General features: G+C 45.5%; 1 protein-coding gene across 2 annotated transcripts in view; it reads left to right on the top strand.

Annotated features, from left to right (window-relative positions):
- Positions 1–26,660, top strand: part of SHANK2 (SH3 and multiple ankyrin repeat domains 2) — a 607,737-nt gene that overhangs the window by 25,392 nt on the left and 555,685 nt on the right. For both annotated transcript variants that reach the window (XM_088458264.1, XM_088458263.1), the window contains exons 3-6: positions 7,834–8,062; positions 23,112–23,315; positions 23,772–23,843; positions 24,480–24,588. In XM_088458264.1, coding sequence (XP_088314390.1) covers positions 7,859–8,062; positions 23,112–23,315; positions 23,772–23,843; positions 24,480–24,588 — 589 coding nt within the window. In that variant the 5' untranslated portion in view covers positions 7,834–7,858. The remainder of the gene's footprint in view (positions 1–7,833; positions 8,063–23,111; positions 23,316–23,771; positions 23,844–24,479; positions 24,589–26,660) is intronic.

Genomic DNA, 26,660 nt, shown 5'->3' with positions numbered 1-26,660 from the left:
AGTTCTAAACCTAATTACCTCCAGAGGATTTTTAGTTATGATGAATAGGCCCCAGAATGTGCACGTGGAGTGCTGTGATACAGCTGTCTTTTTTTTCATGCCAAGGTGCGTTGAACTTCGTATACAGAAGCACACAGAATATATAAGTGTTGCATATCAAATTAATCAGTGCAGTCTTATGAAGTGGTTGGGGAATCCAGTTGCCACTAAGCCGCATTTTTGGGAGAAAAAGACACTCTGTGTAAGCCGATGCGCATGGCGTATTAAGGTCAGGTGTATGAGGACACATCTATACATCAGAAGGTTCCAGCCGGCAGTAATGCCTTTACTGAACCAGTATTGCGGGGGGGGGCATCTACACCAGCGCAATTACTATTTTAGTTTTTTTTTAGTGGAGCCAAAAAACACGAATTTCAAGTACAAGTACGGCCGCAATACGCCATCTCATGTGATAACCGAAAGAATTGACTGTGGGGATTTTTTTTAAAATAAAGTATAGAAATGACATTTGTTTATAATATATTGTGTGGTCCAATGCAGCAGCGTAACAGGGCGGCAGTGCGCACTCCTGACATCATGGGACAGCCAGCACTGGGAAGTACGCGGGTGTACAGGCTGCAAGTTGCGTGCGGGTGGCACTGCATCAGCGATACTGGCTGCAGGATGCCATTCCAGGCACCCTGCTAGCCAGATGCAGGGGCCATGGGCAACAAAATTGCTGCTCCGAGGCGCCTGCGCTATGGTACAGCTCGCACACCCCTAGTGATGGTCCTGGTCTGATGACTGCGCAATAGCGCGTGATGGACCCCGAACCAGGAATCCCTGTTCCCTGTTTGTGATTCTAGTTACATTCCTGCGATACTTACATTCCTGCGTATCCAATTAGCCCCGAGTAATTTCTCTCCCGAATAAAATAGGCTGTTACTTCAATTTACATTATCCAATTAGATCCTGTTATTTTCCGTGACAAACCACAGGTTGTATGTGTTTTTGCGACCGTCGACACAAAAACAGGGCTGTTTTCGGCGATTTTGTTTCATTTGCCTGAGGGTGGTGAAACACAATTCCCAATAAATGCCGGCTTTCAGGGCTAATTGGATAGCCCTGGGTGATCCATTAGTTCCCAAATAATGTTCACGGCTAATTGGATCCTGGCCATAGTCTCTTATTGACGCAATAAGCATCAATAAGAAATGTATAATTATCAGGTCTAAAACCCGATCATTTCTAAATATACCCCCAAATCTAGCGACTGTATTGTTGAAATAGTGCATCTGCCCCAAATCACAAGTTAGTACAATTGTGTCAAAATCTTATTTTCTTATTGAGGCATAACTGGTGATATATTACTAAAGCTTTCAGGTGGTAAGTGGGTGGGTGGGGGTGTTGTATAGTGTAGGAAGTCATTGTAGCCCCTCTTCCCACTGCTCAGTATTAGAATTTGTATCAGTAGGGGGCACACCCAAAATAACACAATTCACCTCATCAAGCCCCCAGACTGCCCACCTCGCTGGGGAAATTGGCCTCAAAACATAGGCAACTATGATTTGAGGGTCACTGAATTTTGCCCATGAGGAGATTGTTCTCTGTAACTGTTTCTGTAAAACACCTGTTTTGTTCTCCTCAGTAAGAAGACACAGGACTGAATAGGATGTAATTGTTCTTGGGCACTATGAATAGTAACTGTTTTCTCTGGGTACATTTAGGCTGCGTGGTAATTCTGTGTTCGGCGGTTTCCGCAGATGCCTCTGGGACCCGCCTCATATTCCTGCAGACATTTTTCTCTCCAATGTTTTGAAGATTGGGGTTGTAGAGGGTAATTACAGTTATTACACCCGATATCAGTTATTTAATTCACACTTTTTGATAGGGCCATCACCGAATGTGTTAAATGAAACAGGTATGCACAGTATCTTCGATTTAAGGTTCTCTGGGACGCTAAACATGCTGCAGATATAGGAAAACATTATTGTAAGGGGCATTTAACTCTTGTCATTTACAGTATATATATATTATATATATATATATATATATATATATATACACACAGTCAGGTGCATAAATATTGGGACATTGACAGAATTTTCATATTTTGGCCTCTGTTCACCACCACAATGGCTTGGAAATGAAACAAACAAGATGTGCTTTAACTGCAGACTTTCAGATTTAATTTGAGGGTAATTACATCCAAATCAGGTGAACGGTGTAGGAATTACAACGGTTTCTATATGTGCCTCCCACTTTTTAAGGGGCCAAAAGTAATGGGACAAACTAAACAATCCTAAATCTAACTTTCACTTTTTAATACTTTGTTGCAAATCCTTTGCAGGCAATTACAGCCTGAAGTCTGGAACGCATAGACATCACCAGACGCTGGGTTTCATCCCTGGTGATGCTCTGCCAGGCCTCTACTGCAAATGTCTTCAGTTCCTGCTTGTTCTTGGGGCATTTTCCCTTCAGTTTTGTCTTCATCAAGTGAAATGCATGCTCAGTCGGATTCAGGTCAGGGGACTGACTTGGCCATTGCATAACATTTCACTTTTTAGCCTTAAAAAACTCTTTGGTTGCTTTTGCAGTATGCTTCGGGTCATTGTCCATCTGCACTGTGAAGCGCCGTCCAATGAGTTCTGAAGCATTTGACTGAATATGAGCATATAATATTGCCCGAAACACTTCAGAATTGATTCTGCTGCTTTTGTCAGCAGTCACATCATCAATAAATACAAGGGAACCAGTTCCATTGGTAGCCATACATGCCCATGCCATGACACTTCCACCACCATGCTTCACTGATGAGGTGGTATGTTTTGGATCATGAGCAGTTCCTTTCCTTCTCCATACTCTTCTCTTTCCATCACTCTGGTACAAGTTGATCTTTGTCTCATCTGTCCATAGGATGTTGTTCCAGAACTGTAATGGCTTTTTTAGATGTTGTTTGGCAAACTCTAATCTGGTCTTCCTGTTTTTGAGGCTCACCAATGGTTTACATCTTGTGGTGAACCCTCTATATTCACTCTTGTGAAGTCTTCTCTTGATTGTTGACTTTGACACATATAAACCTACCTCCTGGAGAGTGTTCTTGATTTGGCCAACTGTTGTGAAGGGGTTTTTCTTCACCAGGGAAATAATTCTTCTGTCATTCACCACAGTTATTTTCCGTGGTCTTCTGGGTCTTTTGGTGATGCTGAGCTCCCCGGTGCGTTCTTTCGTTTTAAGAATGTTCCAAACAGTTGATTTGGCAACACCTAATGTTTTTTATATCTCTCTGATGGGTGGTTTGTTTTGATTTTTCAGCCTAATGATGGCTTGCTTCACTGATAGTGACAGTTCTTTGGATCTCATATTGAGAGTCAACAGCAACTGATTCCAAATGCAAATGTCACACCTAGAATCAACTCCAGACCTTTTACCTGCTTAATTGATAATGAAATAACGAGGGAATAGCCCACACCTGTCCATGAAATAGCTTTTGAGTTGATAGTCCCATTACTTTGGGCCCCTTAAAAAGTGGGAGGCACATATAGAAACCGTTGTAATTCCTACACCGTTCACCTGATTTGGCGATTCCGGAAATGCCAAAAATGGGCATTCAATTAGGAACATTAAAGTATAAATATTGACCAGAAACACCTAGGGATATTCTCCTGAGGAAGCCCAGCCGGAAAAGCGTAAGAGGTGAAACGCGTAGAGAGGAAGGGACGTAGTGACGCAGATTACTGACCTGGCTAAGTACAGCCACTTGAGATAAGCTCTTAAAGAACTTTTAAATTGTATTTGAGTTTTCTATATGTTTACTGTGTGTGGAATAAATTTTTTAATAGTACTACACCATGAAAATTTCTTTTTTCCCCATTATATTGATCTGACTATAAATAAACTAACTAATACGAGAGACCTGAAGGGTAGTAAATAAGAGGGACTCTGTCGAGAAAGAAAAACTGATGAGGAGATCCAAGAAATCTTCTATATGCCTCTGCATATAATTCTAAGGGTACGCATATATATGTAGTTCTTTGAAAGAATCCTGTAGTTCAATACTACAACACTATAAGGCGCTTTTGTTCTCATTTTTGTTTTTCATATATATATATATATATATATATATATATATATATTGCAGTTCCTAAACATTTTCATGTAATAGCAATATTATATCTATACTAATATTATAAGAACGTTGTTTCTGTCTGTTTGCTCCAAGTTGGCACAAAAATGATTGAACCGATTTTCATGCAAACTGCATCACTTTGTAGTGGAAAGTCCTAGAAATAACCTGCTCTTTGTTTTATCTCCATATGTCCAGTATAAGCTGAGCAATAACAAAAAACAAAGTGTACTGACCTCATCAATGAAAAGATAAGTGTGGCACTATGCAAATGGCCGGTAAGCGGTGGAGCTAGAGGTGCTTTGTGCCCGCAGTCACTAGGCTACATAGCAGTCTGTGCACAGAGCACACAGTGACATTGGTGTGAATGGTGGGTGAATAGAATAGGCTACATAGCAGTCTGTGCACAGGGCACACAGTGACATTGGTGTGAGTGGTGGGTGAATGGGATAGGCTACATAGCAGTTTGTGCACAGGGCACACAGTGACATTGGTGTGAGTGAATAGGATAGGTTACATAGCAGTCTGTGCACAGGGCACACAGTGACATTGGTGTGAGTGGTGGGTGAATGGGATAGGCTACATAGCAGTTTGTGCACAGGGCACACAGTGACATTGGTGTGAGTGAATAGGATAGGTTACATAGCAGTCTGTGCACAGGGCACACAGTGACATTGGTGTGAGTGGTGGATGAATAGGATAGGTTACATAGCAGTCTGTGCACAGGGCACACAGTGACATTGGTGTGAGTGGTGGGTGAATGGGATAGGCTACATAGCAGTCTGTGCACAGGGCACACAGTGACAATGGTGTGAGTGGTGGGTGAGTAGGATAGGCTACATAGCAGTTTGTGCACAGGGCACACAGTGACATTGGTGTGAGTGGTGCGTGAGTAGGATAGGCTACATAGCAGTTTGTGCACAGGCACACAGTGACATTGGTGTGAGTGGTGGGTGAGTAGGATAGGTTACATAGCAGTCTGTGCACAGGGCACACAGTGACATTGGTGTGAGTGGTGGGTGAGTAGGATAGGTTACATAGCAGCCTGTGCACAGGGCACCCAGTGACATTGGTGTGAGTGGTGGGTGAATAGGAGAGGCTACATAGCAGTCTGTGCACAGGGCACACAGTGACATTGGTGTGAGTGGTGGGTGAATAGGAGAGGTTACATAGCAGTCTGTGCACAGGGCACACAGTGACATAGGTATGAAAGGTGGGTGAAGAGGATAGGCTACATAGCAGTCTGTGCACAGGGCACACAGTGACATAGGTGTGAGTGGTGGGGGAATAGGATAGGCTACATAGCAGTCTGTGTACAGGGCACACAGTGACATTGGTGTGAGTGGTGGGTGAGTAGGATAGGTTACATAGCAGCCTGTGCACAGGGCACCCAGTGACATTGGTGTGAGTGGTGGGTGAATAGGAGAGGCTACATAGCAGTCTGTGCACAGGGCACACAGTGACATTGGTGTGAGTGGTGGGTGAATAGGAGAGGTTACATAGCAGTCTGTGCACAGGGCACACAGTGACATAGGTATGAAAGGTGGGTGAAGAGGATAGGCTACATAGCAGTCTGTGCACAGGGCACACAGTGACATAGGTGTGAGTGGTGGGGGAATAGGATAGGCTACATAGCAGTCTGTGTACAGGGCACACAGTGACATTGGTGTGAGTGGTGGGTGAATAGGAGAGGCTACATAGCAGTATGTGCACAGGGCATACAGTGAGATTGGTGTGAGTGGTGGGTGAGTAGGATAGGTTACATAGCAGTCTGTGCACAGGGCACACAGTGACATTGGTGTGAGTGGTGGGTGAATAGGAGAGGCTACATAGCAGTCTGTGTACAGGGCACACAGTGACATTGGTGTGAGTGGTGGGTGAATAGGATAGGCTACATAGCAGTCTGTGTACAGGGCACACAGTGACATTGGTGTGAGTGGTGGGTGAATAGGAGAGGCTACATAGCAGTATGTGCAGAGGGCATACAGTGACATTGGTGTGAGTGGTGGGTGAGTAGGATAGGTTACATAGCAGTCTGTGCACAGGGCACACAGTGACATTGGTGTGAGTGGTGGGTGAATAGGAGAGGCTACATAGCAGTCTGTGCACAGGGCACACAGTGACATTGATGTGAGTGGTGGGGGAATAGGATAGGCTACATAGCAGTCTGTGTACAGGGCACACAGTGACATTGGTGTGAGTGGTGGGTGAATAGGAGAGGCTACATAGCAGTCTGTGCACAGGGCACACAGTGACATTGGTGTGAGTGGTGGGGAAATAGGATAGGCTACATAGCAGTCTGCACAGGGCACACAGTGACATTGGTGTGAGTGGTGGGGGAATAGGAGAGGTTACATCAGGCTTGCCTACCCTCCCGATTTGGCCGGGAGCCTCCCGAATACCGGGTGCCGCTCCCGACCCCCCGGAAAGGCAGGCAAGCCTCCCGGCTGCGCCTGCCCCCGCACAACTACTTGAAACCCCCGCAGCGGGGATGCCCGATGACGCGTTTTGCGCTGAATCGCGTCATCGTGGCTCCGCCCCCCGCTTCACAATGCCTTTATTTTTGGCATCGTGAAGAGGAGGCGGGGCCACGATGACGCGTTCGTGCGGACACCCCTGGCCCCGCCCCCAAAACGTTGTCATAGCCGGCTACGCCTCCCCCTCTATGCTTGCATTCAGCTCCCTCCCGGAAGGAGGGAGCTGAATATCGGCAAGTATGGGTTACATAGCAGCCTGTGCACAGGGCACACAGTGATATTGGTGTGAGTGGTGGGTGAGGGCGCTGCTGGTCACCAGTCTGTATAGCGTTGCTGGTCACCAGTCTGTATAGCGCTGCTGCTGGTCACATGGGCCACTCCCGCCACAGGGCCCTTATGCAAAGCAATACAACTAGAAAACCTCAAATAAAAAATAATGTTGGAAGAAGCGATTTCACCATGGGCGAAGCTGCGGGCAACAGCTAGTTCATTATAAATGTATTCCTCTGCAACTGTTGGTGGTACAAATAACGCACATGGCCTGCCAAAGGGGCACCTACTGTATGTGTAAAATATTCGAGAACCACTAGCCTACAGTAACTTCGGGGGAATGTACATGAGCTATAGTTGCCTCTGCTTTTGCAGTGTCAGGGAGACTTTTGAGAGAGCTGATACTACAGTACATCTGTAGAGAACCTACCAGCAGCATCAAAAGTAGTATCCAGCGTATATAACCCCTTTAGATATTAGTTGACGTGTAAGGTATGCTTCAATTGAATATTAATTTACCCATTGCTCAGTGAATATGCAGGTGTTGGAAACGCAGCACGGATCGGTGTGTTTGCCTTTCTCTCCCCAAGATGCATGTGATCTGTCTTTTGATGACACACAAGTTTCATAATATCACATACTCGCTGCTAATGTGTGATCTCATTGTACAGCCTCTCAGGAGTGTTGGAATTCTCTCTCTGGTGGCAGACAGGTGAGCACTAGAGACGGCAAGTGTAGGGAAAGAAACAGACAAGCAGGCAATTGTTCATGTCTTGGCAGTATCCAGCTATCACTTACATCTTCCTTTTACTTTAATGTCTTAAGATAATAAAAGCAAAGTCCTAATTTATAACAACTTCTTTTTTTTTTGTATAGATACCGGTATTCTATGTGATCTTGCTAGATTTCTCTTATGTATAAGATTGCTCTTTTTTTCTTAATCTATTTTATTAACTTTTTCAATGTGATTTCTCTCCGTAGCATTTTATGGTGAGAGCTGCTGAATATGCCACGCAGTCCCACTTCCAGTGAAGATGAGATGGCGCAGAGTTTTTCAGACTATTCAATGGAGTCCGAATCAGACAGCTCAAAGGAGGAGACCATCTATGACACCATCAGGGCTACGGCTGAGCGTCCAACTAGCAGGCTGGAAGATATTCAGACTAACACAATGGTCATCAGGATTGCAATCCCAGATCTACAGCAAACTGTGAGTGATACTGCTGCACGGGCAGGCTCAGTTTTCCGTTTAAGCTTTGTGCTTTACAAGTGAAAGAGGCAGAGCTGTTGATGGACAACGAAGTAGTACTCCAACTTGCTGACTCTATAGACCTGCTCTCCAGGAGATGCAATAGGGAGGTCTGCAGAAGTAGAGTGGGATGCCAATGTGCAATAACCTTATACACATCATTGCACATTGGTAGTCAGTTCATGATGTCACCTGCAATAGGATTGGGTTAGTAGGTCCCTCTCCTGGGGTAGATGGACACCTCCAAACACACAGCAGCCAGGAAACAGCACACCAGTCCAGGGTTTTCGTGCAAGCTAGCCGCAGCTAATTTTTAATGTGCAGTATAAAATGGAAAACATAAAAATAAATCCTAGCCCGTCTGGGCACTAAATAAACAAATTCCCTCTCTCATAGTGGTAGGGGCCTACTGTCCTCACCACAAGCATAGGCGTATGCACAGTACTTACAAGTAGTAAATCACAATGTCTCTGAACAAGCCTGTCTGCTCTCCCCAGGTATGAGACACTGAGCCAAACCGTGGCACAGCCTGTATTAGCCTCTCACAGTTGCAGTCACTAGTTGAAGGCTGAAGGTCTCAATACCTAAAACGGTCTTGTGGATGGAGCCCTCTCTTCTCTCTCACATCCACACCCCCAGGACCCATTATCCGGATTTACTTAAAGCCCACACTCTAATCAAGCAGCCACAGACATTTCCTGGGTGTTTAAAATACATAGGTTAGAAACCTTGGACACGCTTATATGCCATTTAGCACTTTTACCAGTGCTTCTATCACACCCCATACAGATCAACACAAGTCTTCACCTCTGCACAGTGATTAATTTGGCATCACACAGCAGCAGTGGGTAAGCCTTGATAACGCAGGTTGTATCATTGTGTCCTCATCCTTTCCTATAGCACTTTTCCGGCTGGCCAGTGAATTGCAGACTTTTGTAGGTAATCTACTGCAAACCTGCCCTATGCATTGTACAATCCTCAATTTGGGGGGAGTATGGCTCAAAGCTGAGTACACCAATGCGCAGGTGAGCGAATGGAGACAGAACATCCCGTATCCAGTCAGGGCATTAGAATATTAACAGCAGCACAGTGTATTTCAGCATGCAAACTCCATATCCATGCATAGAAAAGTTTAAAGTTAGAGTGGCTAGCTCGAAATGTAGCCATCCTGAGCATCTAAATGTGACTAATCGCACAGAATAGTGATGCGATGCTCTTTTGAATCAGGTATATGAACATTGAAGGTTTTTTGTTAATTACGTTGTTGAAATAGCGGAATCGCTTTATTGCAAAGCTGAAATCTGTTTTCAGTTATACTGGAGCATTGTGGCACCTGTGAGTTACAGTGCCACCCATATAATTAAGAAATGCAGATTTAAATTCATACAGAACATCTTAGCTCTTCCTCTGGAATGCTCGATTTAAAATGAAAAGTGCAGAAATTGATTACAAATGGGATGATAATAGTGGTCGAATTTTGGTTACTTATTGTCTGCACGTAACGTTATGGCATACCTTCCAACATTAGACATGTGATGTTATAGCATACCTTCCAACATTAGACATGTGATGTTATAGCATACCTTCCAACATTAGACATGTAACGTTATAGCATAACTTCATGGACATGTAAAATCCGGACAAAATAAGCCCGGTCTCCAATCCGATCAAATCCTGCACACGATCTGCCCAGAAACGCCCATTTTTTAGATAAACTCCGCCACCTTTTGAGGTCCGTCACTTGGGACAGTCGGGAAATACGCTGTTGTTGGAAACACTATACACAAACATGCTCTTTATGTTGTGGTTCACACTGATACGTTATTCTACTGCATCATTGTAGGTTGTGTACCTTGCACTGATCTCATCCTGAAGAATGCAGAGACCCCCTATATAACTGGCAACTTTACCTAGAACATAACGTACAAGCAGACATGCCGGGGTGAGCTGGGCAGTGAGGGTTATACTCTCCAGTCAGTGCTACATGAAGTTTCTAGTGCTGGCTGCATGGTCCCTAGTATGCCTCTGGTGGCTGAGAGACCAGCCCTGAGCTTCCTTTGCCTGTCACTCTGCGGCATAGTTATAGGGTATATTGGCTTCTCGGGTTGGGTATGGGTTCCTGGCGGTCAGGAGGCTGCCGGTCAGAATACAGACACCCGTAGGTAAGTATAGTACCACTAATCTTAACCCCTACCCTAGCCCTCCCAGGTGCCTTAACCTAACCTCCTCCTCCCCGCATCCTAAACCTAAGGTGTGCCTAAACCTAACCTCCCCTAAACCTAACCCTCCCCTAACCACCGATCCTTACCTTCGGGATGCCGGCAATCGGAATACTGGAGCCAGGATCCTAATGCTGTCAACATTCCGGCGATGGTATTTAGACCATGCCGGCTTCTCACATACACAATTGATGGTTCCTAGAATGATGATTGGGCATACTGCTGGCAAGTCCTTAGTCAGTGTCAGAAGGTCCCCACACTGATTGGTAAACAGCTGGAAATAGTCATCAATGAAAGTGCTGAGAGCTTTTCTCAGAGCTGCCCAGTCCAAGCAAACTTATACCAGACCACCGGTGCAGTAAATAATTAATTTAGCCACAAGAAATCTGTAGCCTAAATTACGTTACCAGCAGAGACCGGGACGAACTGGGGCTAAAATTCGTCCCTGGCATTCTGTCTGTGCGTGTGGGAAAATGGGGCGTGGCCACACATCACATGGGCATGGCCTTGCAGCACACCAGCAGAGCAGACCAGGCCTTCAGATGGTCGGACCGTCCCATCAGGCCTTCGGCCCTTCTGGCATTTGCCAGAATTGCCAGATGACCAGTCCAACCGTGAGTGGAGATTAGGAGTTAGATGACCTGCATCATAAAGCCACCAGACATACAGTTTGTTGGCTTTATGCCATCTTTCGGGATAACCTAGAGGAAAGGTACAAGTGGCAAGTGCAGGGGGCATCAATGGGGGTTGATGCCATGATTTGTCACTAGAATGCTCTCTGTAGTCTATATATGTCAGAAGAATGTGATCTGTATTGCATATACGTCACTTGGCTGTTTTCTGTATTGTGTACATGACAATAGAATGATATCTTTATTGCAGGGACTGTAGATCACTAGGAAGCTTTCCATAGTGTATATATGTCACTAGATCACAAAAATAATTTGTATATGGGTTACTAGGGTGCTCTTTGGATTGTATGTAGGTCATCAGTATTCTCTCTGTATTGTATGAATGCCACTAGAATGCTCTCTGTATTGTATAGCGGCCACTAGTATGCTCTCTGTGTTTGTAATCTTCTCTCTGGGAGGGGAGATCCATGGAGTAACTACATGGGGTGTGGTGATGTTAAATGCGGTATCCTGCAGCTGGGAATGGCGTTGTGTTGATGTGATTTGCAGGAAATTAGGATAGTAGACGGGATCTAGGACATTTCCCTGCTCCCCTGGGCATCCAGCAGAACTCCCTACTTGAGTGTTTAGAGGCGCACAGTCCAAACAGCGCACTGATTGACAGATGCTTGGCAATACCGATAATCAAAAATAGTGTCGGTGCGTATGAAATGTTACTGACAAACAACCTTTCCGCTGTTAGATAAAGCGGCGAGCAGCAGAAAGCCACAAAGTACTGGATTCTTAGACCTTTTAAACACAGGTGGGATTAATCTGTAACTATTCACTAATGTTTAACTATTTTCCTCACCCTGTAATCAGCAGCGTAACTTGGTGAGATGCATAAACAAAGAAACCAACAGCATCGATCAGCCATGGGAGATGTATATAATGTGCTAAGACACATTTCCATTTCTTACTGAAGTGTTAGAACATAAATTAGGTAACGTCGATCAGTATAGAATAAAGCTGCGGGCGAGCCATTTTCCAAATACGGTGCAGAGTTAATGTACTGTGGAGACTTTGCAAAAATGACATAAACTTGCATTACACATTTTATTATGGAACCTGCTGCGTTGATCACATGGACGAATGCATCAGGCCAGAGCGCTTTCCTCAATGTCGGCTATTCTCAGTCCTGCAATGTTACTATAAGGATGTTAAGAGATTAGGTAAGCCCTGACATTACCCATGGCTGGCAGATCACTTTATCACTAAATACCACCCCCGAAACATCTCACAACAAGAAAAGCGTTTCCAGTTGTCCACTAATTCTTAGCAGAGCTGTGTTCCCTTTATGTAAATGTAGTATTGCTTTTATATAAATGCCACTATCCTTTCCAATTGTACGTAAGGGGATCCGGTCAGAATGTCAACTTTAGGTCGACAGCCCATATGTTGACATTCAAAAATGTTGACATGTACATAATATTGATCTTTAACGCGTTGACACCAGAATGTCTACTTGCGTTTTTTTTAACTTAATATAATTAACTAAAATAAGCAGAAAACGTTTGTGTTGTCAACATGTTAAATGTTGACATTCTGACTTAGTTGACATTCTGAATGTTTACTAGTCATGCCACACCTATACTAAAGGGTGCGAAAGCCAGGTACCCCATGGAGTTATTTTAGCCTACTTTAATGCTGTTTCAAATGCGTTTTGTTAACCAGATGCGTTCCAAAAACCTCTAAGTTAGAAACACTGGTAGTGGGTATGGAGTAGAGCAGAGACCCCTTCCAGATGACGCGTTTTACTCTGATTTGTGGCATTGCGCTTTGAGGGGCAGTGCCACAACTACATGAAAAGGTACAACCCAAATGGTTAGTTCTCTTTTCTGTTAAGCTTATTTTGTATCTTGTGTTTTTTTAATTCCAAGTGTAAAGCACTTTTGTCACGGTCTGGGTATTCTGTAGATCCGGTTTGGGACCCTTGGACTGCACGGAGGTGCAGATGAAACAAGGAGCCTTAATGTTACTCTTGCGCATGAGTATAACCAGGAGTATAGGTACACTCGTGACAGTGTAGGAACCACAGACCTGTCATGTGCATGGATACTGGACTGGAACCGAGGTGAACAGACCAGGTCCACTGGGCAACCTTGTAAACCTAGCTTAGCAAAAACCGTTGTTCTACTCATTCAATGAAATCATGAAAACAGCTATTAAAGGGTTTTTTATTAGGGTTATTTTGTTTTCACTCCCATAGTCGGCACAGAATGAGAATTGTAGATACTCCTCTTAGCGCACACACTCTGACAAGGCTGTAATGTATGGAACTGAGGGCCTGATAGAGCCAAAAGCACTCCTGGTCTTGCGATGAACGAGACCCTACCACAAGGGTCTCGTCGCAAGCCCGATGGTCGCGATGGTCTTGACCATCGCGACCATCTTTTGGCCGCTCGCTATAGCTGTGGGTGGTCACCCATAGCTATGCGAGCGGCCAGGAGGCCGCTCTAAAATAGAGAAGGACGGCCCTGATTCAGAGCGAGCACTCTGAATCAGGCCCTGAATGAGGATAGAAAGAGCTCTGGGAGAAGTGGTACCCGGAATTAGTTAGTGACGATGGAAAAAGCGCCGCCTTGGCAAAGTGTTGGGCTCGCCATTACAAGAGGTGCCAATGACCTGAATACTCTGAGGGATGGATGTCTGAGTTTGTCAAATGAATGGCACATTGCCTTATTTTATATTTATTTGATTTAAGAAAGGTACTTAAAAAACATGAATTGGCCCAAGACCAGATTATACCGGTCGAGTTACTGGGAGGTGTTGTTGCAGCCAGTAGTTAAGAGCGAAGTTGAGATGAAATTTTGAACAAATCGAATTTCTTAAGAGAGGGGCTTTTTGCACAACCCTCACACTTTTGGCGGCGCAGTCTCCATTTTGGTGGTCAGGACATTTGACTGGATTGACAGGGGAGCTTTGGAGGTTTTGCACGGTCTCACTAGATGGATGCAGGGTGGGGTGGTGGGGGCCCCTCCCAACTCTGATTCTAACGTAAAACTATAAAAAAAGATTCTAAAGATATGTGTAAGTCAGAATTGATGTCAGCTCATTGGGACATTGATTACTTGAGTCTCCACGCCTGTACTGTATAAGAAAAAGTACACTCAGCTAAAAATACAATACTGTAATGTATATAATAGGGGCAGAAGGGGTGGATAGAGAGGTAGAAGAGCTGTGCTTTGGACTGTTCCTCTTCTGGATAATAGTAAGGGTTAGGTATATAAATAGGGTATGGTTAGGACGTACTTGCATCCTGCTGTAGGGCCGATCAGGTCTCTGAAGACATCTATGTATAGTGCTGATCATTTCCAGTACTGTACTGTTATTGATTCAGTACAAATGGTATCAGAGGATAGACAGCCGCTGCCGCGGGGCTACAGAACGCTGATGAACGTGATTGTAATGTGCTAAGGGTGGGAATAGGGAGGAGAGTTTTATAGGATTGAAAATATCAATGTAGAGTTATGGAAACTAGGTTGCTGTAAGGGATGCAGTCATTAGGTCGACAATACCAATGGCGACATTATGTCGATACCACAATGTTGGCAGTTTAGGATTAGGAATTAGGGGGAGGTTAGAGGTGGGGTATGGGGGGAAAGTTAAGGTACGGTAGGGAAGGGTTAGGATTAAGCATTAGGAGGAGGTTAGAGATGGGGTATGGCGGGAAGGTTAGGGTGCGGTAGGGAAGGGTTAGGGTTAGGCACTAGGGCGGTTAGTGGTGGGGTATGGGGTAAGGTTAAAGTGCGGTAGGGGAGGGGTAGGGTTAGGCATTAGTAGGAGGTTAGAGGTGGGGTATGGGGGGAAGGTTAGGGTGTGGTAGGGAAGGGTTAGGCACTAGGGCGGTTAGTGGTGGGGTATGGGGTAAGGTTAGGGTGCGGTAGGGAAGGGTTAGGATTAGGCATTAGGGGGAGGTTAGAGGTGGGGTACAGGGGGAAGGTTAGGTACGGTAGGGAAGGGTTATGGTTAGGCACTAGGGGAGGTTAGAGGTGGGGTACTGGGGAAGGTTCGGCTGCGGTAGGAGATGGTTAGGCAATAGTGGAAGGCTAGAGATAGGTTGTAGGGGGAAGGTTAGAATGCGGAAGGGGAGGGTTAGGCTCTAGGGGGAGGTTAGAGGTGGGGTACAGGGGAAAGGTTAGGGTGCGGTAGAGAAGGGTCAGGCACTAGGAGGAAGTAAGGTGGGGTACAGGGGGAAGGTTAGGGTGCAGCAGGGAAGGGTTAGGCACTAGGGGGAGGTTAGAGGTGGTGTATGGGGGAAGGTTAGGGTGCAGCTGGGAAGGGTTAGGCACTAGGGGGAGGTTAGAGGTGGTGTATGGGGGAAGGTTAGGGTGCAGCAGGGAAGGGTTAGGCACTAGGGGGAGGTTAGAGGTGGTGTACGGGGGAAGGTTAGGGTGCGGCAGGGAAGGGTTAGGCACTAGGGGGAGGTTAGAGGTGGTGTACGGGGGGAAGGTTAGGGTGCAGTAGGGGAGGGTTAGTCACTAGGGGGAGGTTAGAGGTGGTGTACGGGGGGGAAGGTTAGGGTGCAGTAGGGGAGGGTTAGTCACTAGGGGGAGGTTAGAGGTGGTGTACGGGGGGAAGGTTAGGGTGCAGTAGAGGAGGGTTAGTCACTAGGGGGAAGTTAGAGGTGGGGTATGAGGGGAGGGTTAGGCAGTAGGTAGAGGATAGAGGTGGGGTGTGGGGGGAAGGTTGGGGTGCGGTAGGGTAGGATTAGGCATTACGAGGAGGTTAGAGGTGGGGTACAGGGGGAAGGTTAAGGTGCGGTAGGGAAGGGTTAGGATTAGGCATTAGGGGGAGGTTAGAGGTGGGGTATGGGGGGAAGGTTAAGGTGCAGTAGGAGAGGGTTAGGAATAGGCATTAGGGGGAGGTTAGAGGTGGGGTATGGGGGGAAGGTTAGGGTGCGGTAGGGATGGGTTAGGATTAGGCATTAGGGGGAGGTTAGAGCTGGGGTACAGGGGGAAGGTTAGGTACGGTAGGGATGGGTTATGGTTAGGCACTAGGGGAGGTTAGAGGTGGGGTACTGGGGAAGGTTCGGCTGCGGTAGGGGATGGTTAGGCAATAGTGGGAGGCTAGAGATAGGTTGTAGGGGGAAGGTTAGAATGCGGAAGGGGAGGGTTAGGCTCTAGGGGGAGGTTAGAGGTGGGATACAGGGGAAAGGTTAGGGTGCGGTAGAGAAGGGTCAGGCACTAGGAGGAAGTAAGGTGGAGTACAGGGGGAAAGTTATGGTGTGGTAGGGAAGGGTTAGGCACAAGGAGAAGGTAAGGTGGGGTACAGGGGAAAGGTTAGGGTGCAGTAGGGAAGGGATACATTTAGGCACCTAGGGGAGGTTAGAGGTGGGGTACGGGGGGGAGGTTAGGTTGCGCCAGGGAAGGGTTATGGACTAGGGGAGATTAGAGGTGGTGTACGGTGGGAAGGTTAGTGTGCTGTATGGGAGCGTTAGGGTTAGGCACTAGGGGAAGGTTTGAGGTGGGGTACGGGGGAAGGTTAGGGTGTGGAAGGGAAGGGACAGGGTTAGGCACTAGGAGAGGTTAGAGGTGGGGTACAGGGGGGAAGGTTAGGGTGCAGTAGGGGAAGGTAAGGCACTAGGGGGGGTTAGAGTTGGGGTGCAGTAGGGTAGGGTTAGGCACTAGGAGGGGGTTAGAGGTGGGGTACAGGGGGAAGGTTAGGGTTCAGGCACTAGAGAGAGGTTAGAGGTGAGGTACATGGGGAAGGTTAGGGTGCGGTAGGGAAGGGTTAGGAACTAGGGGGAGTTTAGATGTGGGGTACAGGGGGAAGGTTAGGGTGTGGTAGGTGAGGGTTAGGCACTAAGGGGAGGTTAGAAGTGGGGTACGGGGGAAGGTTAAGGTGCGGTAAGGGAGGGGGAGGTTAGAAGTGGGGTACGGGGGAAGGCTAGGGTTAGGCACTAGAGGGAGGATAGGGCCAGTTTACTTACCTGAACGCCACTCCATCAGATTACTCTGCCATAGCTGAAAGCCACATGACTGCCGGGAATGTTGGGAACAGGTCTGTTACCGCTGGGTAGGTGACTGCCCTAAGATAGGTTGACATTCTATCATGTCCACATTTCATCAGTGTCGACATGATAAACGTCGAAGTGCAGCATGTCAACATTATATATATGCCGACTCTATGAATGTCAATATATTATGCCACACTCCGCTGTATGAATGAAGTACAGTATAAGGAAAGCCTGGCCACTGTCCATAGCATTTAAAGGAAAGTTTATATAGAATAAATATTGGTTTCCAGCATGGATGGGGTTATAAGCTCCAAAAACAAACTCCTATTTCCTGTCATCCTGATAGTGGCGCTGCGCCCTTCTGCCTGTGGTGAGTGTCAGTATTTAGATAGAATCACAACTTATTAATTCCCCTATTACCGTCTACTTATTTTCTGCATTTAAAGTGAAGTAATCATCCAGCAATAAAAGTCCCACAAAAGGGTTCACAATAGTGGCAGATAGAGGTGGTCAGCTAGAGCGGGCGTGCGTCCGATCCTGGGGTGTACATGTAAGCCTTTCTGTACTTTGCATGTGTACTGAGGTGCGCACTTATCTAGGCTTCAGTCCCTTTCTGCGGAACGGGGGTGGACTGGCGTATCTGGGTGCGGTGCATTAAGGTCGCAGCCATGTAATTGGCGCACACTCCCTGAAGATGTAGATAGATTTTAAAAGGAGTAAATAGTAAATAATGGATGTGACGGTGTTGGTATTTCATTACATTTATATGGAAAACATAACTTGCCTTCATTAATAACACTGTGAAGACCATATTCTCTCCTGTGCATATGACCCTTTAATACATTAATTGGTGTATGAATAGGGTAAAGCTAATTTGGCATTTATGGCTAACACTGTGAAGCTGCACCTCTAGGCTATTTGTACACCTGAAGCAAATATATGCATATTTATGAGCTATGCCTATCTTCAGCTATGTGTTAACTAAATAACACCTACTCGAAAAACTGGCCAATCACAGTGCATGAACTGTAATGAAGCCAATCACCAAGCATCGACTAATGTCACATGTCTATAACTTTATAAAGGGACCTTACAACCCCTCGGACACTCATTCTGCTTCTGTGGTTGTTCTCTGTGACTATATACTAATGTGTACACTGCATTTGTTACATAGCTGCAATAATACTGCAGCATTGTCTACCTGCCAGAACTTCCCTTTTTGGTTCATTCACATTTAAATGTTTTCGTGCAATTTTGCGATTACTCATTGTTAGGAAACGCTTACACCAACTCTTTTGTCAAACGTGTAGCAACAACATGCCAGACAAACAATGCAGCAGTTCACAGCAGCCTCATATAATAATAATAATTATTATTATCATCATTTATTTATATGGTGTCACAAGTGCTCCGCAACTCCTTACAATGTTCATAAACAAATAGGTGACCAGTTACTTATAGTATAATACAATACCATGCAGGAAAAGGACATGGATAATATACAGTACATGGTTACATTAGCGACCATAACACCCACGTAAGCAGCAGAGCATAAGCAACCAAGTGTTAGGTGCCCTAGTGGGGAGTAAGAAGTAGATGAAAGTAAAGTAGGGAGAAGCACAAGAGGGTAGAGGGCCCTGCTCGAAAGAGCTTACATTCTAAAAGTAAGGGGCAGACAAACAGGTGTGACACAGATGGGGTAGGTGGGGACGAAGGAACATGTAGCAGCAGGTTAGGATGAGAGCTGGAAGACATTGGTGAAGTAGTAGGTCTTGAGAGCCCGTTTGAATGACTGTAGAGAGTCTGATGGGAGAGGGAGAGTGTTCCAAAGGTGGGGAGCAGCACGGGCAAAATCTTGGAGGTGGGAGTGGGAGGAAGTAATCAGTTGGCATGAAAGGCGGATTGTATTAAGTGAACGAAGAGGGCGGACAGAAGAGTGAATGGAGATGAGATCAGAGATGTAAAAGGGAGAGGAACGAGTGAGAGCTTTGTAAGTGAGTGTAAGGACCTTGAATTGGGTTCTGAAAGGAAAGGGGAGCCAGTGGAGAGCTTGTAGGAGAGGAGGGGCAGATGTAGAGCGGAGGAAGATAAGCCGAGCAGCAGCATTGAGCACAGACTGGAGAGGAGAGAGATGAGACTTGGGAAGGCCAGATAGGAGGAGGTAACAGTAGTCCAATCTGGAGATGACCAGTGAGTGTATGAGGGTTTTGGTGGCATCCTGGGTGAGAAAGGGTCTGATCATGGAAATATTCTTGAGATGGAAACGACAGGACTGCGAGAGGTTCTGAATATGTGGTTTAAAGGAGAGGGAAGAGTCCAGGATGACTCCAAGACAACGCACTTGGGACTAGATGAGATAGTAATGCCATCTATTGATAAAGAAATAGTGGGACATGATGTAATGTGGAAGGGTGGGAAGACGATCAGCTCAGTCTTAGACATATTAAGTTTGAGAAATCGCTGGGACATCCAGGAAGAGATAGCTGAGAGACAGTTGGAGATACGAGTCAGTAGAGAGGGGGAAAGATCAGGTGAGGAAAGGTAGATCTGAGTATCATCAGCATAGAGATGATAATGGAGGTCAAAAGAGCTAATGAGTTCACCTAGAGAGCACGTATAGAGGGAGAATAGGAGAGGTCCAAGAACAGAACCTTGGGGAACACCTACTGTAAGAGGCTTTTGGGGGGGGGAGAGGAGTCATGAGAGGAAACAGGGAAGGATCGATCAAAAAGGTAAGAGGACAGCCAGGAGAGGGAAGTGTCATGTATACCAAGGAAGTGACGGATTTGCAGCAGGAGAGGGTGGTCCACAGTGTTGAAAGCAGCATAGAGGTCAATGAGAATGAGCAGAGAGTAGTGGCCCTTGGATATGGCAGCAAAAGTCATTGCTGAGTTTTGTGAGAGCAGTTTCAGTGGAGTGAAGAGAACGGAAGCCAGACTGAAAAGGATCAAGGAGGGAGTGGGAGGAAAGAAAGGCGGTAAGGCTGTTGTAAACAATACGCTCAAGGAGTTTGGAGGCAAAAGGGAGGAGAGAGATGGGTCTGTAGTTAGAGAGAATGTTAGGATCAAGGGTAGGTTTTTTAAGAATAGGGAAGACAAGGGCATGCTTAAATTCAGAAAGGACAGTGCCTGAGAGGGAGAGATTAAGGAGGTGGGCAAGATGGGAGCATGCAGAAGGAGAGAGGTAGCAGAGGAGGCGGGAGGGGATAGGGTCAAGGGGGTGGTGGAAGGGGGGAGGAACAGATACAGGGGAGAAGGATGTCAGAGTCTGTAAAATGGGGAGGGGTGATGCAGGAAAGGAGGAGGTGGAGAGCTGGGGGACTGGTTGGATATGATTTCCTAACATATAGAATCACTTTTAGATGTAAAGTAGGTAGCAAAGTCAAGGGCATAGAGCGAGGAGGGGAGACAAAGAGGGGGTGGGCGGAGGAGGGAGTTGAAGGTGGTGAAGAGACGCTGGGGATTTGAGGACTGGAAGGAGATTAGGTTCTTGAAATATGACTGTTTAGAAAGGGCAGCACTGTAGGATGAGAGCATACATTTGAAATGGAGAAAATCTGCCTTAGAGCGTGATCTTCTCCACTGTTGCTCGGCGGTTTGTGAAAACTTTTGGAGGTATCTGGTGCATTTGGAATGACAGGGTTGAGGTGTGGATCTGTGAGGGTGAGTAGTGATCGCCGGAGCCACAGAGGCCAGAGCAGAAGTAAGGGAGACCTATAGGGAAGTGGCTTGTTCAGGGCAGGAGAGAGAGAGAATAGGTGAGAGAAGTGAGTCAAGTAGGGAAGAAAAAGAAACTGTGTCAATAGCCTCAATGTTATGCTTAGTGATGGTGGCCTTAGGTGGTAGAGGAAGGGAAGGAGAGAGGGACAGGTTAAAAGAGAGAAGGTGATGGTCAGAGAGGGGAAATGGGGAAATGGAGTAATCTGAAATATCACAACAGTGAGTGAAGACCAGGTCAAGTGAAATGCCCATTCACTTTGGAAGGTGAGGTGGTGCATTGGGAGAGACCAAATGAAGATGTGAGGGTGAGGTGTTTGGTGACAGAGGTTTCTTTGGGGATATCAATTGGAATATTGAAGTCACCAAGGATAATGGAGGTAAGGTCAGAGTAGGGAAAGTGAGGGAGCCAGGAAGCAAAGTTGTCAAGGAACTTGGAGGGAGGGCATATAAGTGGTGATGAATACAATAATGAAAGTCAACAAATCTCCCAGATCAATAAGTGCGTAAAAAAATATTTACTGTACCAAAGTAGTGGTAACGTTACATTGATTTGCAACCGATATGCTGCAAGAAATGCAAACAAGAATCTATAAGATATTAAACTACAAATTTTATATAGTTTTTCTCATCATAACTATTCATTGGGGTGTAGTATAAAAGATCGACAATGTAAAGGTCAGAGCCATAACTAGACTTTTTGGTGCCCTGTGCCAGAAAGAGCATTGGCACCCCCCTCATTTTTCAAAGGGACATAATGCACCCAAAAAAGGGCCATGGCTTCATGGGGAAGGGCCAGGGAAGAGATAGGGGAGACCAGGAGATGCTGTGGATGAAATAAGAGGAAGTTACAAGCAAGAATGATAATAAACACAAATTTGACAGGCCCAAACAGCGCCCCCGACCTGTGGTGCCTTGTGCGATGGCACCGGCCGCACTACCCTAGCTACGGCCCTGGTAAAGGTCGACAGTCAATAGGGCGACACCAAATGGTTGACATGCAATAGGTCGACATGTACAAAAGGTTGACAATGCAAAAGGTCGACGGTTAAAAGATCGACAGGCTCAAATGGTCGACAAAAAAAAAACTTTTTGACCACCTGGTGTCGACCAATTGACTGTCGACCTTTTATATTGTCGATCTTTACAGATACCATTCAACAGAACCCTCTTGAGATATGATGACTTGTGGTCTTGTGCACTTAGGATGGTCCGGGGTGTAGGCGGAAACAGATGAGTAGGTGCCAATAACTAAACCTTAAACGTACAGTAACCTCACTGTAATCACCTGTCTAGTAAGCAAGATGTTCTTAATGAAGATACCACAGAAGATACCACAGGTCTTTCACTGTAAATTTTACAGTGAAAGACCATATCTTCTGTGGTAGCCTCATTTCATAGCCACAATCCTCCAGGTTCAGATAGATTGGTGAATACTATTATAGCCTGCTCAATATTTGAAGAGGAGCCTATATTGCCCACTATTAATTAAAGAGCAAGTTCGGTCTTAAAGAACAATTTAAAATCTTGACCAAAAACTTTCTTAACAGACACCTGACTTGGTATGACCCACATGCGTTATTCAGCAGTAATGGGAAATTGTATTGACCACACATTGACGAATTTTGCTGCTTGGGCCAAGCATTGCATGGCAGAATCACCCTACAGATGTGTCCACATACATCTAGCCTCCATGTGCTACAATTCTCTCTACACATAACGCGGGAGCTCCGTGAGTCTCAGTAGCGCTGAGTGTCTTTTTTTGCATCTTTTTTACATTTAAATGTGTCTTTTTCGCACGAGCAGCTTCTGCTGATTAAAATGATATGCAGCATGCCTATATTCTGTGGGTGACTGCGGGTGTATCTGCATGTGTAATGCTACATTACAATGTTACAGCCGCTGACACTGTGACGCAGCATTTAGCATGCAGATACACCCGCACTCGCACACAGAACATAGGCATGCTGCATGTCATTTTAATCAGCAGAAGCTGCTTGTGTTATCTATTCACATCACTGTGCAAAGAAGACGCATTTGAAGGTAAAAAGTCGCACAAAAAGAGGTTCAGCGCTACTGAGTCATGCTATGGCGCGACTCGGTGGGCTGTTTAACGTGCAAGGAGGCTACATGTATGGGGACACATCTGTAGGGGCGAAACATCATATCTCATCCAAATAGGCCAAGCAAACCGGAAGGTATCACGTCTGACTTACCCCTGATGACCAAAAACACAGGGAGATTGAAGTTGTCTTCCTCTGGCGTTTTTTATTAAACATGCCCAAGATGTATTTCTCATATGTATGTACAGTATATATTACAGACCCAAAATGTTTATCACTTCTAACAATCTCACCTCCACTCCTGGTAGTGTATGTTTTACACTTTCACAGATACATAATTATTGATGATCGTTGCTTATATAGCTTTCTCGATTGTTTCCAGAAATGTATCAGGTTTAACCCCAATGCCACAGTTTGGGTGGCGAAGCAGCGTATCCTGTGCACCCTCAATCAGAGCCTGAAGGACGTTCTCAACTATGGCCTTTACCAGCCTTTCATTAACGGGAGAGATGGAAAGTTCCTCGATGAGGAGCGACTTCTACGGGAATACCCCCAGCCGATGAGCAGGGGGGTACCTTCATTGGAGGTTTGTGTGGTTTGGTTCTAATTCCTCAAAAGGCCGCAAGGATGAAGAGATGTGTGCTGTTACATTGTTACACTCAAAATGCCATTGACCTCAACTATTTGTGTCCTTAGAAAGACATGTATTTGTTTATGTTGAGGTCTCAATCCCAGTAGGTGCGATTATCTTGCACCCACGAGTAAGTGTGGCTGTATGCTACACTTACGAATTGAACACCGTTACAACGGCACTTCGCTCATAATTGGATTGAGAGTGTTTTCTCCTGGTGCTGCCTCCCGTATAGCATTTAGGTATCTCATGATATTTTAGTCACCGACTAATCCTCTGACCAGAAGTTACTGCAAATTCTAAAGGATAATATACAAGGAATTAGATAATAAGTTTAGGTATGTTTTAATCTTACAGGTTTAAACTTTGTACATTGATTAGTCGTGAATTCTCTGCTATTCACTCTTGCAGTTCCGTTATAAGAAGAGGCTTTATAAGCAGTCCAGCATTGATGAGAAACAGATTGCCAAGCTGCACACAAAGGTACGTTAAAGGTATTTTTCTTTTACTGAATAAATACATATTAAAATATATGCATTATGTAATGATGGAGACAGGTTGCAGGTGTGTATCCAGAGTACTGTAGTAGAGATTTGGGGAAATTGTGGAATTAGAAGGTACATCGGCAAACGTTAGTGTGTGCCTGTCACCTACACTCAGGGCAGGCAGTCATTATATGGGCCAAATCAGTACTCACAGGAGTGTAGCCTATAATTTCTATAAGCACCAGTGTAGTCCGATAGTTCCCAGTGAATTGGCTGGCTGCTGTCTTATTATATAGCTCCAACCCATAAAATAACTATAGATGTGTGTATACAATGGATTTCATTTGAAATATTCCAGCAGTTTCCCAACTAAAATATCTATATACTTAGTCAGCGACCGATGCGGCAGTACTTGCTCGTCTACATTTTACTGAGCCGGTTTTGCAGACGAAAACAATGAATGCTGTAACTTTTTTTTATGGGTTAGTTGGACGGAATGAGATGGAATGTTTATAGAGTTCAGTATAATTACAAGTGCTGCTTCCTGAGCATTCCTATGAGTCAGATGAAAACAAGTCAGTGCTAAATAAACTTGGTTTTGGGAGCCCATTGCTTACCGACTCTGTAATTCCAGGCTAATTTACGGAAATTTATGGATTACATTCAGCATTGTTCTGTGGAGAAAATTTGCAAAATGTTAGATCGGGGACTGGACCCAAATTACCACGATCCGGAAAATGGCGGTAAGAAATTGCCATGATATTAACGGTTTATATGCTAGAGCTATTTGAAGTAGGGATGTGCAGGCTCGGATTAGTTCGGACTTTCCTGCCAAATTCAGATTTTCTTTTTTCCCGCCAAAAATCGGGTCTCAGAAAGAGGCAAAACGTCATCTTTCATGGACAAACATCATCATTCCTGGACAAAAGTCCATGAAAGATGATGCTTGTCCATGAAAGATGACGTTTTGCCTCTTTCTGAGACCCGATTTTTGGTGGGAAAAATCCGAACTTGGCGGGAAAATCCAAACTAATCCGAGCCTGCACATCCCTAATTTGAAGAGAACGCAGGGCATGATTGAGGGATGGGCGCAGTTAGCACAGGCGCTGCGTCTTGGTATGCAGTGTGCCAAAAAATGCAAAAGCCGCAGTAGGCGTATTGAATTAAAAAAAAAAAACACAACTACGCTGCCGGCTTCTGTCACCGCTTTGGATAAACTGCGTGACCATTGGACATCTGAGTAACCCTTAGGTTCCTCGGGATGTCCGGTTCATTCACGCTGCCGGGGCCGGTGAAGCTGTGTCCAAAGACACAGCCCCTGGCTTCAGCACGCCCACAAAACGGGGACAACATTCCCATTTTCTGTGACGCTTCCTGACGCCACCACCAAACGCCAGTGGCAGGTCAGTTATGCCGCAGCATTGGGGGCACTGCAATGTTGCTCCAGATCTGCAAATGCGCAGTGCGGTTTCTGGAAGTGCGCAGAAGTAAAAACATTGGAGATGTGCGTAAACATTGGGGTTACGTGCATCTCTGAATAGGGCCCACATTCGTGAAATTGTTATTTTAGGCTGACCTGTCATTTTAATCTATTTCCCCTAAGCAGGCCATGGCCAAAAGTTTTGAGAATGACATAAGTATTGGTTTTCACAAAGTTTGCTGCTTCAGTGTTGTTAGACCTTTTTGTCAGATGTTACTATGGTATACTGAAGTAAAATTACAAGCATTTCATAAGTATCAAAGGCTTTTATTGACAATTACATTAAGTTTATGCAAAGAGTCAATATTTGCAGTGTTGACCCTTCTTTTTCAAGACCTCTGCAATTCGCCCTGGCATGTTGTCACTCAACTTCTGGGCCACATACTGACTGATGGACGCCCATTCTTGCCTAATCAATGCTTGGAGTTTGACCGAATTTGTGGGTTTGTGTTTGTTCACCCTCCTCTTGAGGATTGACCTCAAATTCTCAATGGGATTAAGGTCTGGGAAGTTTCCTGGCCATGGTCCCAAAATTTTGATGTTTTGTTCCCCGAGCCACTTAGTTATCACTTTTGCCTTATGGCATCATGCTGGAAAAGGCATTGCTCATCACCAAACTGTTCTTGGATGGTTGGGAGAAGTTGCTCTTGGAGGATGTTTTGGTACCATTCTTTATTTATGGCTGTGTTCTTAGGCAAAATTGTGAGTGAGCCCACTCCCTTGGGTGAGAAGCAACCTCACACATGAATGGTCTCAGGATGCTTTACTGTTGGCATGACACAGGACTGATGGTAGCGCTCACCTTTCCATCTCTGGACAAGCATTTTTCCAGATGCCCAAAACAATCCGAAAGGGGATTCATCAGAGAAAATAACTTTACCCCAGTCCTCAGCAGTCCAGTCCCTGTACCTTTTGCAGAATATCAGTCTGTCCCTGATGTTTTTCCTGGAGAGGAGTGTCTTCTTTGCTGCCCTTCTTGACACCAGACCATCCTCCAAAAGTCTTCGTCCTGTGTCATGCCAACAGTAAAGCATCCTGAGACCATTCATGTGTGGGGTGCTTCTCAGCTAAAGAAGTGGGATCACACACAAGAACATAGCCATGAATAAAGAATGGTACCAAAACATCCTCCAAGAGCAACTTCTCCCAACCATCCAAGAACAGTTTGGTGATGAGCAATGCCTTTTCCAGCACGATGGAGCACCTTGCCATACGGCAAAAGTGATAACTAAGTGGCTCAGGGAACAAAACATCTAAATTTTGGGTTCATGGCCAGGAAACTCCCCAGACCTTAATCCTATTGAGAACTTGTGGTCAATCCTCAAGAGGCGGGTG

The sequence above is a fragment of the Taudactylus pleione genome, unplaced genomic scaffold, assembly GCF_031769625.1.
Source record: "Taudactylus pleione unplaced genomic scaffold, aTauple2 ptg000820l, whole genome shotgun sequence".
In the NCBI taxonomy this organism is placed as follows: Eukaryota; Metazoa; Chordata; class Amphibia; order Anura; family Myobatrachidae; genus Taudactylus; species Taudactylus pleione.
Note: the sequence above shows the minus strand (reverse complement) of the source record. Positions and strands in the feature narration are given on the sequence as shown.